This window comes from Schistocerca serialis, chromosome 1, assembly GCF_023864345.2.
Source record: "Schistocerca serialis cubense isolate TAMUIC-IGC-003099 chromosome 1, iqSchSeri2.2, whole genome shotgun sequence".
NCBI lineage: Eukaryota > Metazoa > Arthropoda > Insecta > Orthoptera > Acrididae > Schistocerca > Schistocerca serialis.
Window position 1 is genome coordinate 321856832 of NC_064638.1, and position 17771 is coordinate 321874602.

Below are 17771 nucleotides of genomic sequence, written 5' to 3' on the forward strand. Positions count from 1 at the left end.
GTCGGTGACTGCTTCATTCGTGGTGAGAGGTAATGCCTGAGATCTGGTATCCTCAACACACGTTTGACACAGTGGATCCGTGAATATTGAATTCCATAACGATTTCCAAATGGAATATCCTATGCCTCTCATTCCAGTTACCATTCACGTCAATCAGCCATTTGGGGCACCTGTTGACATGAATCAATTGGGTACAAATCACACCTCTGACGTTGCACCACCCTTTTATATTTTGTGTACGCGATACTACCGAGAATAAAAAAAATGTATTCTTTTTGTAAATAATTTATTAATATCCTTCAAAATAAGAAGGCATTTTGATACCACAAAATCATGGTGGACACCTAATCACTGCACAAAATAGTGAGACAAATTAGATAATAAATAGTTTATTAAGAAAGTTCTTGGTATCATACAAGGGAACTGACTGGTTGTAAGCGCCAAAGTTTTTGTTACATGTGTCACTAATCCGCAGGCACTACGTTTTGTTTGTGATAATACAAGCACAGAATACAGCAATAACGTTTTGACTAGTGGAATTGTAGTCAACGAAAACTATTTTCCTCTTTTCATTATTTTACAATGTAGTGATAAAATTAAATTCAACAAAAAGAAATCGCAGTACTGATTTCTATTTCTTACGCAACTCCATTCTTGCATTCGAGCTCGTTTCTCCAAATTTTTAAACTCAAATTATCTGCTTCCACTAAGAAGTTGTTATATTGACACAAAGTAAAGCTTATGTGTACTCTGCTTACCACAGAAACTGTGTATCAATTGACTACGGGAGACCTTATCACATCATCTGATTTCTTCACACCCGTAGAGCCCTTCCACGTACTCTTTACACCTATCTGCTCTTTCGTCTGCATTTAACAATAGAAATCCTTCTGCAATCTTGACTCCTTTGCGTTTAATTTCACTGGTGGCTCTTTGAAATTTCCAGGTGCTGAATCTGTCTTCTGACGACTATTTCTATTTCTATTTCCTCACTTATTCCTGTAACCATTCCACTTTAACTTCCTTAAAATTTCTATTTATTTTATTTCTACGTGACTTATATTGCTGTTTCCCCGTCATTTCCTGAGAACTGTTGTACCTACGTCTTGCGTCCATACTTGTCTGTCCTAGTTTCACCCTTTTCAGACGTGTCCATTGCTCGTTTCTTATTATGGAACTTTAATTTAAGTTTTCAAGTATGCACTTCAGGGCAAGATTTTAAATGAAATTTGTCCACATAATTTGCAACGAATGTGGGCTTGAATATCGAGAGTGAGGGGAGAACCTGAGGTATTATTGCATGTACAATGGAAGTAAGTACGTGATCGAATTATATGGTTCTGAAGAGTTTTTATTATTATACCTGTTGTTTAGAATGTTTTTTTTCCGCGATATCAGTGCTACTATGAAATGCGGCAGGCATTTCGCGTGCTGGTTTCATTAATAATTAGAATATATTTATCATTCCGATGCTAAGAAAAGAGAAATTCGGTGTGGAAAGTATTACTAATATCGTAATAAACAGTGGCCGGCAGTACTGTCCTGTGTGAAATTTGCAAGTCGCTCCCTAGCTCATTAACTCAATGATGGTTCGAATAGTTTATTAATGTCTGATGTCCGTGCATATTTGGAGAGGATTCGAAGCAGAGCGGTAGGAAACGCTTTGGCCGAGCAGGGCAGTGGCGGATGTACTAGACCGCAGCCTGGATGGTGTAAGATTCTGGAAAGTGAGGTCAGGCGCGAACCTACTCAGGGTGGCAAGCATTGTCCTTCTGATAGTATGGCATAAATTGTACATACTGCTCCAAATGATTCAATTTTCCTCTTTCTTGGCGTTCAATATGTGAGATAATACCATATCCTGGTGCCGACCGCTGTTGCCGAGTGGTTGTATGCGCTTCAAAAATGGCTCAAATTGCTCTGAGCACTATGGGACTTAACTACAGAGGTCATCAGTCCCCTAGAACTTAGAACTACTTAAACCTAACTAACCTAAGGTTCAAATGGTTCAAATGGTTCAAATGGCTCTGAGCATTATGGGACTTAACATCTGAGATCATCAGTCCCCTAGAACTTAGAACTACTTCAACCTACCTAACCTAAGGACATCACACACATCCATGCCCGAGGCCGGATTCGAACCTGCGACCATAGCAGACACGCGGTTCGAGGCTGAAGCGCCTAGAACCGCTCGGCCACTCCAACCGGCTAACCTATCACACACATCCATACCCGAGGCAGGATTCGAACCTGCGACCGTAGCAGTCGTGTGGTTCCACACTGTAGTACCTAGAACCGTTTGGCCACCCCGGCCGGCTTAGGCGCTTCAGTCCGTAACCGCGCTGCTGCTACAGTCGCAGGTTCGAATCCTGCCTCGGGCATGGACATGTATGATGTCCTTAGGTTAGTTAGGTTTAAGTAGTTCTAAGTCTAGGGGACTGATGACCTCAGATGTTAAGTCCCATAGAGCTTAAAGCCATTTGAACCAATTCCTGGCAGAAAAAATGTAAACCTCTGGGCGTCCAAAGAATCAAAATAAGTGCTGATATAGAATTGGTTCTCCCCCTGCTGGGAAGCAGCCCATTCACAGGCCGACCAGTCGGCCAGTCCCAGTTGCCGAACTCGTCTGCCCCGACATGTTCACCGCTGTGGTGTACAGTTTTATAGTGGTCAGGTCCCGGGTCTGCCTACTAGCCCCAACTTGTGCCTGCGTCCTTTTCCCTTTTAGCATGGTGACTCTGGCGGTACGGCTCTGCGTGCAGGACTCGGGGGCGACTTTTCCATGTTTCTCTGACTTCTTTTGAAGATTAGTATTTGCAGAAAACGCAGGCCACTGGCAACAAACTCTGGTATCATAGTGTTCCTCTCTGAATTTTACGTACTGGTTTCTGAGGCTATGGACATTGGCAGGGGAACATACAGTTGGCGTAAAGTAGTGTGATACTATGTCCCTTTTTTTCCTTTATTGATTTTCAATTTCCCCCGAAGGGGGTGGGCTGGCAGCAGCGTAGTACGCTGCTCTACAGCCTACAGACTTTCATTTTAAAAAACGGAAGAAGAAAAGAAACAAGAAAAACAGGCGATAAAATGGTGACGTCAAGCGTAAAATGGCGGAAAAATGCGGAAAGAAAGCAAAAGGGGTTGGCAACGTTAATAAAAGACACAGGAATCAGAGAAGAACATAGTACACACACAATTAAAAAACACGGCGACGGTCTGGTTTCTGTTCGCAAGAGATAAAAGGCACACCCAGCGACAGTATGATGGCCGTTCGCAACACTTCCCAAAAAAACACAACACGGAACACTCACTGTAGAACACTGCACGAAAGTGGCGGCACAAGGATGACACTCCCGAGCCAAAGGCAGATGGGGGTGGGGACCTGTAGGAGGGGGAAGAACAAGGAGGGAGGAAGGAAAAAAACGAAAAAGAAGGGGGGGAAACCAAGGAGGGAGAGGACTAATAAAGGGGGAGAGGGGCAGACGCGAGAGGGAATGAGAGGAGGCAGAGGAGGGAAATGTAAAAGGACTCGGGGGAGAGAAGGGGGCAAAGAGAGGGGAAGTGGGGAAGAAAGAGGATGGAAGGGGGGAGAGAGACTATGTCCCAGTGTTGAAATGAATATCTTTTGTTACTAGGGGGGGACCTTCACGTTGTCATTGGAGACTGAAAAAGACGCATTATGTTTGGGGGGATTCACTATTGGAAAGAATTGTCGGGAACGTACTACAATGGTTCGTAATTTTGCCATTTGCGACTGACACTGTTTCGGCGGCAAGGAATACACAGGTTGAAAGTGAGCACTGCATGAGACTGACTGGTCCGTAGCATGCAAACGTCCTGACCGACTCGTTGTAGCAGTGCAGTAGAGGGCGCCACGCATTGGAGTACCTCTCAGCTGATGACGCTTCCCTTTTGTGAAGGAGCCTAAACTTCTGCACTGCGCAGCTCGGTGCATACCAGTCTTTCTTTTGGCGAGCATGACTGGCAGCACCAGCAGAACAGTTAAATCAAGTACAAAGTGGTAGAATCTAGGACGATCGCCTGTCTCATCTCCTTTGAATGTGTGGTTGTCCGGTTATTTTATCTCTAGCTTCCAATTACTTTTCTGATCAAGCATTACAGGATTTAATGATTATCAACAGGAGAGAGTAAATTCTTAGGAAGGAAAGAAGTAATAACTGATACTGGAGTCACGCTGCTTTCCATTTAATCTTTATATAAATTTGGATAGATGTAATTAATTTTGGAGGGTTATGGGAAATTCATCACGATGGGTTTTGCAGCTCCACTAAAACATGGCTGCAACAGAAGAGTAGTCTTTCAGGGAAAACACCTGGAAGAGCATGAAGGTAGGGAGACAGTCACTGCCATTCCGATTACTTTACAGATGACAGTGCAATCCACCTAAACTGCTCTAGTAGAGAGGGAAGCAAAGTTCACGTTGTCACAACTAAGACTACGGCGATAGAACTATCCTCGCAACTATCATTTCCTTTCAATTGATCTTCCAACTCCTGTTGCTGTCTCTTACACTGTACTGGAAGAGAATCAAAAGTGAAAAACATGCAGTGTTTGTAGTTCATAAATGTGACTAAAGGGAAATTAATTTATCAAACTGGATGATATAAAAAGAGCAGCATGACATAATAATATCTTCCTAAGTGCAATTAACGGAGTTAATGCTGTAAATTGGTTGCCCAGCATAGGGCCGACCAGTGTTTGCTTTGACGTAAGTTGTAGTGGTCTACGTTTCCTGATTCTGACCAGATGTATAATACACTGAAGAACCAAAGCAACTGGTACACCTGCCTAACCATGAATCCTGCAGAGCTGTCTATAAATCCGTAAGAGTACGAGGCAGTGGAGATCTCTTCTGAACAGCACGTTGCAAGACATCCCAGATATGCTCGGCAATGATGTCTGGTAAGTTTGGTGGCCAGCACAAGTCTTTAAACTCAGAAGAATGTTCCTGGAGCCACGATGTAGCAAGTCTGGGCGTGTAGGGTGTCGCATTGTGCTGTTGTTCTGCTGCAATTGCCCAAGGTCGTCGGAATGCACAATGGACATGAATGGATTCAGGTGATCAGACAGGACGCTTTCGTAGGTCTGACCTACCAGAGTCGTATCTAGACGTATCAGGGATCCCATATTACTCCAACTGCATACGCCCCACACCATTAGAAAGCCTCCACCAGCTTGAACAGTCCCCTGCTGACATGCATGGGGCTTGGATTCATGAGATTGTCTCCATACCCGTTCACGACCAAGAGCTCGATACCATTTGAAACGAGTTTCGTCCGACCAGGCAACATGTTTCCAGTCATCAACAGTCCAGTCTCGGTGTTGACGAGCCCAGGCGAGGCGTAAAGCTTTGTGCCGTGCAGTCATCAAGGGTACAAGAGTGGGCCTTTGGCTTCGAAAGTCCACATCGATGATGTTTCGTTGATTGATTCGTACGCTGAACTTCTTGATGGCCCAGCATTGAAATCTGCAGCAATTTCTGGAAGGGTTGCACTTCTGTCAAGTTGAACGATTGTCTTCAATTGTCTTGGAGGGTCTTTTTCCGGCCACTGCGATATCGGAGATCTGATGTTTTACTGGATTTTTAATATTCATTGTACACTCGTGAAATGGTCGTACGGGCAAAATCCCCATTTCATCGCTACCTCGGAGATGCTGCGTCCCACTGTTCGTACGCCGACTATAACACAGCGTTCAAATTCACTTAATTCTGTATAGCCTTCCATTGTAGCATCAGTGCCCGATCTAACAACTGCTTCAGACACTTCTACATCTACATTTATACTCTGCAAGACACCAAACGGTGTGTGGCGGAGGGCACTTTACGTGCCACTGTCATTACCTCCCTTTCCTGTTCCAGTCGCGTATGGTTTGCGGGAAGAACGACTGTCGGAAAGCCTCCGTGCGTGCTCGAATCTCTCTAATTTTACATTTGTGATTTCCACGGGAGGTGTAAGTAGGGGGAAGCAATATATTCGATACCTCATCCAGAAACGCACCCTCTCGAAACCTGGACAGCAAGCTACACCGCGATGTAGAGCGCCTGTCTTGCAGAGTCTGCCACTTGAGTCTGCTAAAGATCTCCGTAACGCTATCACGCTTACCAAATAACCCTGTGACGAAACGCGCCGCTCTTCTTTGAATCTTCTCTATCTCCTCTGTCAACCCGAACTGGTACGGATCCAACACCGATGAGCAATACTCAAGTATAGGTCGAACGAGTGTTTTGTAAGCCACCTCCTTTGTTGATGGACTACATTTTCTAAGGACTCTCCCAATGAATCTCAACCTGGCACTCGCCTTACCAACAATTAATTTTATATGATCATTACACTTCAAATCGTTGCGCACGCATACTCCCAGATATTTTACAGAAGTAACTGCTACCAGTGTTTGTTCCGCTATCATATAATCGTACAATAAAGGATCCTTCTTTCTACGTATTCGCAATACATTACATTCGTCTGTGTTAAGGGTCAGTTGCCACTCCCTGCACCTAGTGCCTATCCGCTGCAGATCTTCCTACATTTCGCTGCAATTTTCTAATGCTGCGACTTCTCTGTATACTACAGCATCATCCGCGAAAAGCCGCATGGAACTTCCGACACTATCTACTAGGTCTCGTCTTATGAAGGCGTTGGCCGACCGCAGTGCCGTATTCCGCCTGTTTACATATCTCTGTATGTGAATTCGCATGCCAACAGCAGTTACTTTGGCGCTTCAGTGTACCTCGAGACCGAAGACACAGATATAATGACAAAATTAATTCGGCGTGTACGTTAGCCGGTGGTGCAGATAGTAGGTGACCTTCGTGCCGTTATTGCTGAGCTCAGCGCCGTACAGGATGCGCAGCACGATAGCGGGCCCTAGTAGGCTGCGTGGGCGGCGACGCTATGGCGCAGCGCTGCGCGGCCGGGCGGCAGGCCGGCTGGGGCCTTGGCTTGCTGCCGCGTGCCTCATTGGTCGCTTCCAGAGCGCGGACGCTGCGTGAAGATGCTGCGAGCCGCTGCAGCGCCGCGAGCCCAGGGGCGGTTTCTGCTACTCACCTGGCCCGAGGCTCATCTTGAACGTTGTCGGGCATGTCCCGCAGACTGAAACAAGGAGAGAATTCGAGCATTAACTTCGCTGCAAAGACTCTGAAGGAATTCTGGGATTCAATGGTGTGTATGATATTAAGCGGGCAGATGCCCTGTCTCCGCTACTTTTTAATTTAGTCCTAGAATATATTGTACGAATGGCAGCAGATAATTCATAGGGTGTGGAGTTAAATGGAAATCTTAAGATATTAGGGTCAGAGACAGCAAAGGACTTGGAAGAGCAGTTGAACGGAATGGATAGTGTCTTGAAAGGAGGATGTAAGATAAACATCAACAAAAGCAAAACGAGGATAATGGAATGTAGTCGAATTAAGTCTGGTGATGCTGAGGGAATTAGATTAGGAAATGAGACACTTAAAGTACTAAAGGAGTTTTGCTATTTGGGGAGCAAAATAAATTATGATGGTCGAAGTAGAGAGGATTAAAATGTAGACTGGCAATGACAAGGAAAGCGTTTCTGAAGAAGAGAAATTTGTTAACATTGAGTATAGATTTAAGTGTCAGGAAGTCGTTTCTGAAAGTATTTGTATGGAGTATAGCCATGTGTGGAAGTGAAACATGGACGATAACTAGTTTGGACAAGAAGAGAATAGAAGCTTTAGAAATATGGTGCTACAGAAAAATGCTGAAGATTAGATGGGTAGACCACATAACTAATGAGGAAGTATTGAATAGGACTGGGGAGAAAAGAATTTTGTGGCACAACTTGACTAGAAGAAGGGATCGGTTGGTAGAACATGTTCTGAGGCATCAAGGGATCACCAATTTAGTATTGGAGGGCAGCGTGGAGGGTAAAAATCGTAGAGGGAGACCAAGAGATGATTACACTAAGCAGATTCAGAAGGATGTAGGTTGCAGTAGGTACTGGGAGATGAAGAAGCTTGCACAGGATAGAGTAGCATGGAGAGCTGCATCAAACCAGTCTCAGGACTGAAGACCACCACAACAACAACAGGGTATGCAGATGATCTAAACATCATTAGCGATAGGAAAGAATCTGCAACAGCAAATGCGAATGCGTTAATCAAGGCTAGTGAAGTTGTAGGTCTAAGAACAAGTGAAGACAAAACTAAATATCTGGTTACTACTAGAATGCCAACAACAGTAGATCAGGAAATGTTAAGAGTTGGAGACATGCAGTTTAAAAAAGTCAACACATTTAATTATCTAGGCGTGGACATCATTTCGAGAAGTCAGATTGAATCCGAACTGAAGAAGAGATTACGGGCGGGAAATGCGTGCTACTTCTCACTGAATACATTACTTTCATCACGGATATTTTCTAGGGATTTAAAGATTAGAATATACAAAACTATTATTCTACCAGTTATGCTCTATGGATGTGAGACTTGGTCTCTCACTGTGCAAAATGAAAAGCAGTTTCGAGTATTTGAAAACAAAATTTTGAGGAAAATTTTCGAAGCGAAAAGGGAAGACATTAGCGGAGAGTGGCGAAACTGCATAACGAAGAGGTTCACGAACTTTATTCAATCCCTGACATAATCAGTACTATTAAATCACGCAGGCTGTGATGGCCGGGTCACGTAGCTCGAATGGATGAGGGCAGGGCGGCGCGCAAACTACTGGTAGGGCACTTAGAGGGAAAACGTCCTGTGGGAAGACCGAGGCGTAGATGGGAGGACAATGAGAAGGCTGATTTGAGGAGCCTAGGTAGTGAAGATGAATGGAAGGAAATAGTCCAAGACAGGGACAAATGGCGAAAATACGTTGCTGAGGTAATGGACTGTCCAGTCCGGTATGACCAGTGAGTGTACGTGTGTGTGTGTGTGTATGTTCTATAACAGATCCATTCGCGTACGCTAGCGAAATACATTGACGGAACAAAATCGCAACACCAAAAAAGAGTTGTGCGACGTAAACAGAATTTGGTATGCGTGTTTCCGCATCTGAAATATGATGTCTGTTTAAATTCCCTGCCGGTGGCATAAGAGTGGCGCTAGTAGCGCCATTACGAGGATTCAAATCAGGTTTGCTTTACATACACTCTGTGACGGCTGTGAGTGGTAATTACCTTTGAGAGTTTGGTCGTGGTAAGTTGATGTTAGTCCCGAATGCCTTTAAGGCGACAGAGACACCACTATAAACACCTCAATGAGTTTCAACCAGGCAATTTAATAGTACTACGAGAAGCCGGATGTTCCTTCTGAGATACTGCAGAAAGAGTTGGCATCAATGTAACCACTGTAAATGGCTGCTGACAGCGGTGTTTATGTGGAATATATAGCTGGGAGAATACCGGGTTGCCGGCCGGAGTTGCCGACCGGTTCTAGGCGCTACAGTCTAGAACCGCGCGACCGCTACGGTCGCAGGTTCGAATCCTGCCTCGGGCATGGATGTGTGTTATGCCCTTAGGTTAGTTATGTTTAAGTAGTTCTAAGTTCTATGGCACTGATGACCTCAGAAGCTAAGTCCTATAGTGCGCAGAGCCATTTGAACCATTTCAAGCAAGACCGGGTTCCTGATGGCCACGTCACACCACCAGAGGGAAGACCATCAACTTCGGCGCATGTGTCTGGCGCTTAATAATGTATCCAAGCAGCAGCTGCAATACGAGCAGCAGTTGACGAACTGCTACAAATCGGTTACATCCATGTCAACTCCAAGCCAGTCGCCCTGTAGCGTGCATTCCACTGACTCCAAACCACCACCATTTACGACTGCAGCGTTTACAAGCGAGAACTAATTGGAGGTTACAGTGGAGGTATGTTTTGTGACGAAAGATATTTTTGCCCCGCTGCCAGTGATGACCCTGTGTTAGTTAGAAGGAGAACACTTTAGGGTCTGCAGCCATCATGTCTGCGTACTAGACACACAGTACCTACATCTGGAGTTATGGTCTGGGTTGTCCCACGCACCCTGACTGCAAATTTGTACGTCAGTTTTCTGACCCAACCTATTGGGCTGTCATCTATGAACAACATTTGAGTGGGTGTTTTCCAACAGCACAACGCTCACTCGCATACCGCTCTTGTATCCCAACGTGCTCTACAGAGTGTCGACACGTTGCCCTGGCCTGCTCGATCACGAGATCTGTCTCCAGTGGAGCACATATGGGACACCATCGAACGACAACTTCAGCATTAACCGTCCCTGTGTTGACTGATCCCACAAACTGACAGCTGGCAGCTGCACGATACAATCCTTGCACGTTTGCATACTTGCATACAACATTCCGGCGGTTATAACGGTTATTAATGTTCCAGCATTTCTCTTTTGCACTGGTTTTGGTGTTGCAATTTTTTTCAAGTGGTTCAAATGGCTCTCTGAGCACTATGGGACGTAACATCTGAGGTCATCAGTCCCCTAGACTTAGAACTACTTAAACCTAGCGAACCTAAGGACATCACACACATACATGCCCGAGGCAGGATTCGAAACTGCGACCGTAGCAGCAGCGCTGTTCCGAATTGAAGCGCCTAGAACCTCTCGGCAGCATTGACAGGTGGGATTTTTTTTCTGTTGATGTATATGAGGTAAAAGGCAGTTAGGTAGGACTCGATCAGAAACACCCAGAAACAACTATCGTACTTTGAGACGGAGCACTGTTACAGTTGGGCATGGTTGGGGATCTCAATTGGAAGTGATCTTCAAGCAGAACCTGCACCAGCGTTCACTTGAAATCCAGTTACGTCCTGGGAAAAATACAAATTTGCTCATGATGTAGCTATTCGAGGACAAACAGAACTAGAGCTACAGAGAAGATAAGAAGAATGGAACCTCAAGTTTAAAGAGTACCACCTGACAGTAAGGAAGAGCGAACTGTAGCAATGGTTATGAGCCGGACATCTACCCTTGGTAACCTGATGCTAAATGGAGAGAAAATTATGTGTGTGGAAGATGGCAGTTACCTGAAAAGTACAATTTCAAGGACTGAAAGCGTCAAAAAAGAAATTCAGAACAGAGTAAGAAAAGGACCTATACTTCTTCTTCAAGTGAGGAGTCTCGTGAGTGACTGTGGAGTTCACCTGAGAGTCAAACAGAACATGTTTAAAGCGTATCTCCTGACGATTGCGACGTACAGCTTGGGGTGATGTGTAATTTACAAGGCGATTTGAACAAGCTACAAGCATGCGAAATGAAGTTCTTGTGATCAGCCTTGAAGAAGACTAGATGAGATAAAATTAGGAATGAAGACATCAGAGGAGAGATGTAAATGGATCTGACAATGAAAGAAGGACTACGTTCTGCACAGGTCAAGTGGTTTCTACATGGGAAGAGGGTGAATGAAAACCGTCTGTCAAAACAATATCTGGATGTAAATGGGCAGGGGAAATGAGCAGTAAGACGACCCAGAAAAAGATGGTTGGATCAGATTAAGGTAGACCTGAGGACTAGAAGAGAAACTGAGAAACAATGTCAAGACAAGAAGTATAAGAAGACAGAGAAAAATGAAGGTAAATCGTTCATAAACACCCCACCTGGTTCTCTGAAAGCGATAATAAACACGAGTATGCTGGTCTAGTAGCTTGGTGGTAATTAATGGAGGATTTTTCTGTCATGATTTTTTCAGTCCAACTGAGAGATGTTTGTAGAACTAAGAACTACTTTGCTTAACCAGTTGAAAACGATACTATGCATGTGAATTCAGAAGCTCTGTGCAAATAGAGAATAATGCGAACGCTTATTATGTGTTATTTAAGTAACAAAATTAAATTCCTGAGAGCAGTGGAAATTGGGCTGTGTGAAAGTAACTTTAATACAGACACCAGCCACGTACCTAGTTCTTCATGGAAGTCCACTCTTGATAAACAAAGAGCAAGAGGAAGACTTGTCGCAATCTGCTGCCGATGCAAACGATGCGGGACAGCGAGGGTACCACCACAACACGCACCATCTCCATGACGTAATCCACCAAATCATATGAGTGTCTCTGGGCATAAAAGTGAGAGTCTCTCTAGGTTCATGACAGACTTAGCTCCTGACGATGATGACGTATGCAGTTATCGTAAGCTTCGGATCCGATCCGAATCTGACTTGGCAATTTAACCGACAACAATGTATCTAAGGACTCCGTCGCTAAATACTCTTTAGCCAAGTCCTTGGGGTAGTTGCTGTAATTTCCTATAGTGTTTAATACAACTGTTGCCTCAGTTTTCAGAACTTTTCTCCACAATCCTTCAGGTTTTCTCGGCGAAATAGATAGTTTTCAAGGTTTTGGGTTTGTCTCTCTGGGGAAATAACTTAGCTGCGAACCTAAAACCCTGTAGGTATATCATTTCTCAAGTATGAAAATGAATTCAGACATTTATCTTGTATAGCTTAATTTATTATAAACATCGAAAAGAAGTTTGTAAACAAGGTAAGTACGATTAGGAAACTTCAATCATTATCACTCTGTGTAGACTTCTTAATCTTAAGTTGTGTTGTATTTATTATGCTTGAGTCTCTGCTATTCACCTCTCTACAACCAGATCGTACGAACAGAGAATAATCGGTGTACTACAGTATTACAACACGATTTGATAATTTTCATAAAAGTGAGGAAGTTGAAACATGTACCTTACACAAACTCTAGAAAAGCAGAGAATAGCGTGTAGTAATATGGGAGCGAAATTGATTTTTGCACATTACTGAGGACATAATTGTTACCGTTGTGTGCTGAGTAAACAGACACCCATACAAAAAGGAATATTTGTTACTCAATAGTGATGTCAATTATATGGTTCAGCTCATCAAGAAGTGCAGTGCATAATATTTGCCGGAGAGTGGTACCGAACATCCTACAGAGTTTCGTCGAGAACCAATATGTGAATTAAAAATACAGAGGCCCACGAACTGAGAAAGCAGATCTGATACTTACGAAGATGAACTGCCTCGACGATGGTCGCTATCCCGTGTACCTGTGAAATAAGAAAACGTTTTCAGAATTGTAATCTATGGAAATCTGACGAATGTTAATACAGTGCAGCTACTGAGAATTAATCTATAGCATCGTGAACAAGCGCCAAATATTCATCGATAAATTTAATTAAATTTTACGACTTTTGGCAAAAACATAAAACTTGTGTGATTTGGTACGAATTACACAAGCTAGAAAACGATGTACAGTCAGCGTGGTGCAATGATATTTCCACTATATCCACATAGACACACTGGGAAGAATCATATCGTGTGTGATACTGCCTAACAGACTGAACTGTTTGCCGGTCTGGAACTGAAACCTAGGATTGTAGCCTTCTACGATGAAACACTCAACTGAATGAACTATATAAGCATGATTCAGGACCCGTCCTTATATCTTTATTTCCACCATTACAATTTCTCATACCTTCCAAACTTCTCAGACTCTCTCCTGCATCCCCTGCGGGACTAGCACTTCGAGAAGAAAAGATTTGCAGAGAAACGCTTTAACGATAGCTTAGAGGATTGTTTCCAGAATGTATTTTCATTTTACAGAGCACTGCATGCTGATCTGATACTTCCCGTTAGGTCAGATAAGTGTCGAGACAACGATAATAAAAGATGGAGTTACAGCTACAATCAGACAAGGATGGAACAGTGTATTTCATTTTAAGAAATTTAAGGAAACCCGTTGTTTGGCAGGAAAGGGATCTGATTCCTGCTTCTTCCGCAAGCGAATCCCGTGACTTGTAAATTTGGAAATTTGTGGTACGTTCCATGGGACCAACTGCTGAGGTCATCCGTCCCTAAGCTTACCCACTACTTAATCTAACTTAAACTAACTTACGCTAAGGACAACACACACACCCATGCCCGAGGGTGGATTCGAACCTCTGACGGGGGGGAGCCGCGCGAACAGTGACAAGACGCCCGAGACAGGGCGTGTACACCGCACGGTCCTGTGACTTAATCATTAGGTTATTTAGATATTAATTATTCTTTCATTAGTAGTCTACACATATAATAAACTTTTTCTTGTTGTTACATCCATGGGGAGAGGATATTTCGACTTTCTGTGCAAAATATCGAAAGAATTAAGATACTGTTAGCGAACTGTTAAAGTTCTAAAGCAGAAAACCGGTTGCTTAACAATCAGTGAATAGGGCGCCCTACCACATTCTTATGCGTTTCTCTACCACGTGTAACATGACGTATATGCTCGCGAGCTGTCAGCCGTCTAAACTTATTGCAATCAGGAAGTTTTGTTTTGGCACGGCTGAGCACCAGGGCATGGGCAAGCGGCTGGCTGGGGCTATTTTTGTAGGCGCGAGGCTGACGACGAGCAAGCGACCAGCCGCAGTAATTCGGTGGTTTTTCCCACACATGGAAGGTGTGATGTGAGCGTTGGTTGCAGCACCAGCACGCCGAGGGAGATGCAAGTACTGAAGGCAGCGTGTGTCGTAACACGGCACACTGCGGCTACTGAGAAGTAATATAAAATTAAACAATAATTCACAGTTTAGATGTGTAGCTAGACGAATCAAATCAACCATGGCAGTGAGGTGTACCTATTGAGACTTTAATATTATTTATATCACAGAAACGGACCCGCAAAGTTACGGACCAATATCCTTATCATTGGTTTGGTGCAGAATTGTAGAACTTGTTCTGAGTTCGAATGTAATAAATTTCCTAACACCGGAAAGCTTATGTCTGTGAATGAGCAAGGTTTTAGGAAGAATTGGTCATACGAAAGTCAGCTTGCACTTTCCTCTCAAGATAAACCGCGAGCTTTGTTTGAAGCACAACAGGCAGTTTCTATATTTCTAGATTTCCGAAAAGCATTTGGCACGGCACCGCAATGCAGACTGTTAATGGAGGTATGAACATACGGAACCGGTTCCCAGATATGTGAGTGGCTTGATGGCTTCTTAGGTAATAAAACTCAGTGTGTTGTCCTCGACGGCGTATGTTCGTCAGGGACAGGAGTTCTCCTGGGAAGTGTGATACGACCGCTATTATTTTAGATGTACGTAAATGATCTGGCGAACAGGATGAGCAGCGATATGCTGTTGTTTGCTGGTAATGCTGTGGCGTACGGGAGGGTGTCGAAGATGAATGATACAAGGTAACTTCGAAAAAACTTCTAGTTGATGTGATCAATTGCATCTGGCTCTGAATATAGAAAAATGTAAACTGATGCAGATGAGTAAGGAAAAGAAACCTTTAATGTTCAGATATAGCATTAGTTGCATCCTGCTTGACACATTCACGTGGTTTAAATATTTGGGCATAATGTTGCAAAGCAGTGTGAAATGGAACGAACGTACGAAGATTATGGCAGGGAAGGAATTTTAGGAAAGTGTGATTCATCAGTAAAGGAGAGTGCATAGAGGTCTACATCTACATCTACATGGATACTCTGTAAATCACATTTAAGTGCCTAGCAGAGGTTTCATCGAACCACCTTCACAATTCTCTATTATTCCAATCTCGTATAGCGCGCGGAAAGAATAAACACCTATATCTTTCCGTACGAGCTCTGATTTCCCTTTTTTTTATCGTGGTGATCGTTCCTCTCTATGTAGGTCGGTGTCAACAAAATATTTTCCGCATTTGGAGGAGAAAGTTGGTGATTGCAATTTCGTGAGAAGATTCCGTCGCAACGAAAAACGCCTTTCTTTGAATGACACTCTTTCACATATTTCGCTAGTGTGACCTAGTCTCGAGCACCGCTCGAGTGATTGAGATCTGCAACAAGTAGGATTAAAGGAAGAAACAGAAACAAATTAGAAGCGGACTGCTAGATTTGTTGCCTGTAGGTTCAAACAAGGTGCAAGAGTTGCGATAATGGCTCGAGAAGTTAAATGGGAATCCCAGGAGGGAAGGCGATGCTCTTTTCCAGGAACACTACTGAAAAAATTTTGCGAATCGGCCCTTGAAGCTGACTGCAGAACGATTCTATTGCCGTCAACATACATATCGCATAAGGATCACGAAGATAAGATACGAGAAATGAGGGTTCATACGGAGTCATATAGCAGTCGTTTTACCCCGCTCTATCTGCGAGTGGAACAGAAAAGTAAACGACTAATAGTGGTAGTGGGTACCCTCCGCCACGCTCCGTTAGATGTAACAGCAACCGAATACCCTTATAATAATCGTTAACAGTTAATAACAGTCGACGCTTCATGCAATCTGAACAAACAAGGTATACATATAGCGGAGGGGGCGCTAGCTATCATCAGTAACCCCCCCCCCACCCCCCCTCCGACGCACTCAGCCTTCCACCCAACCGACCAACACACATACACACACACACACACACACACACACACACACACACACACATATATATATATATATATATATATATATATATATATACGCAAATGTATATATATAATTATTATGTGCTTTGCATCATTATACGAGGCCTGTTCAGAAAGTAAGCTCCGATTGATTGCCAAATTGAAACCACAGTGAACATCAGATATGTTTTACTTGTAACAATTAGCTACACCTTTCAGCTACTTCTCTACGTAGTCGCCGTTCTGACTTAGACTTTTGTCATAGCGTTGTACCAACTTTTCAATAGCCTCATAATAGAAGGCAGCCGCCAGTGCTTTCCGTCAATTCTCCACGCTGGCCTACACCTCGTTGTCTGTGTCAAAATGTTGTCTTCAAAAACAGCGGTTCATGTGACCAGAGATGAAACTCAGGGGGAGACAATTGCGGACTGTATTGTGGGTAATCTAACATTTCCATTTGAAAACGATGCAGGAGCATCTTTATTGCCCTGCAGAATGCGGCTGAGAATTGTCGTGAAGACGAAACAGCACGACAGTTATGTAATGTTAGCTGCATAGCTTCAGGCGAAATTTCTCACCAGGCTCTCGTACTTGGCGGCAGACACTATTTTCTAGATATCTTTACGCACTCACTGCGAGCTCAGAAATGAGAAGAGCGACGTGATGCTAACTGGGGTTATACTAGAGACACTACCCAACACATCTGTGCAAAGCTTTATCGGATTTTCATAGTCGTTTCCATTTCGCGACCGATCGGAGCTTACTTTCTGAACGCCCCTCGTATTAGTGTATATGTGCCTGATCATCGTATTTTCCTCGCTTAAACAGAACATGAATGTACCAAGTCGTTCTTTATGCGTTAACCTTACCCTGTGTAACATGTGTATAACTTATTGCATGAATTCTATTATAATTAATGACATAATCAATTCTTCCCATATTAAAGGCTCTCGTCTCTTGAAAGCGGTAATTTAAATGTAGTAATTGTTACTACCGTTGAACAGGGAACCTTTATTTTTTACCCTGTTTAGCAACAATTTATTTGTCATTTATCTTCAAAAAGTGTGATCATATTTCTTATTTTATTTAACTGTACGTAAGCCATCAGGCATAGGAAAACATGTATGAGTGACTGAGAAAGAAACAATTTTCATTTAACATATACGTTATAATTGTAACGTGCATGTATTTTGAGTGGTGATCCCTTACTGTATTTTACGTTCATTGTTAATTTTGGTCGGGAAACCGAAGATTACAATCTCGAACGTCTTGTAGCTCCTGTCATCCTAAGGCCCACACGAACTCTGTGGCACGCCTTCACGGTGTGCAGATCGATCTTGGACATTATTTGAGTGTTGGGGATCCGATACTGTGGTTTTAGGACTTCTGAAACGATCGATTTTTGGCGGCAAGCGACCTCTGGAATACTAAACTTTTAAAAATTTATTATCAAATCGGACTTAGAATCAGCAAGCCAGTT

The 17771-nt window shown here is 43.5% G+C and overlaps 1 protein-coding gene across 1 annotated transcript in view; it reads right to left on the reverse strand.

Annotated features, from left to right (window-relative positions):
* The window catches only part of LOC126469797 (uncharacterized), a 98221-nt gene that overhangs the window by 60676 nt on the left and 19774 nt on the right, over window positions 1-17771 (reverse strand). The window contains exons 3-4 of the mRNA XM_050097054.1: window positions 12940-12979; window positions 7068-7112 (exon numbers count right to left, since the gene is read on the reverse strand). Of these exons, the coding sequence (XP_049953011.1) occupies window positions 7068-7112; window positions 12940-12979 (85 nt within the window). The remainder of the gene's footprint in view (window positions 1-7067; window positions 7113-12939; window positions 12980-17771) is intronic.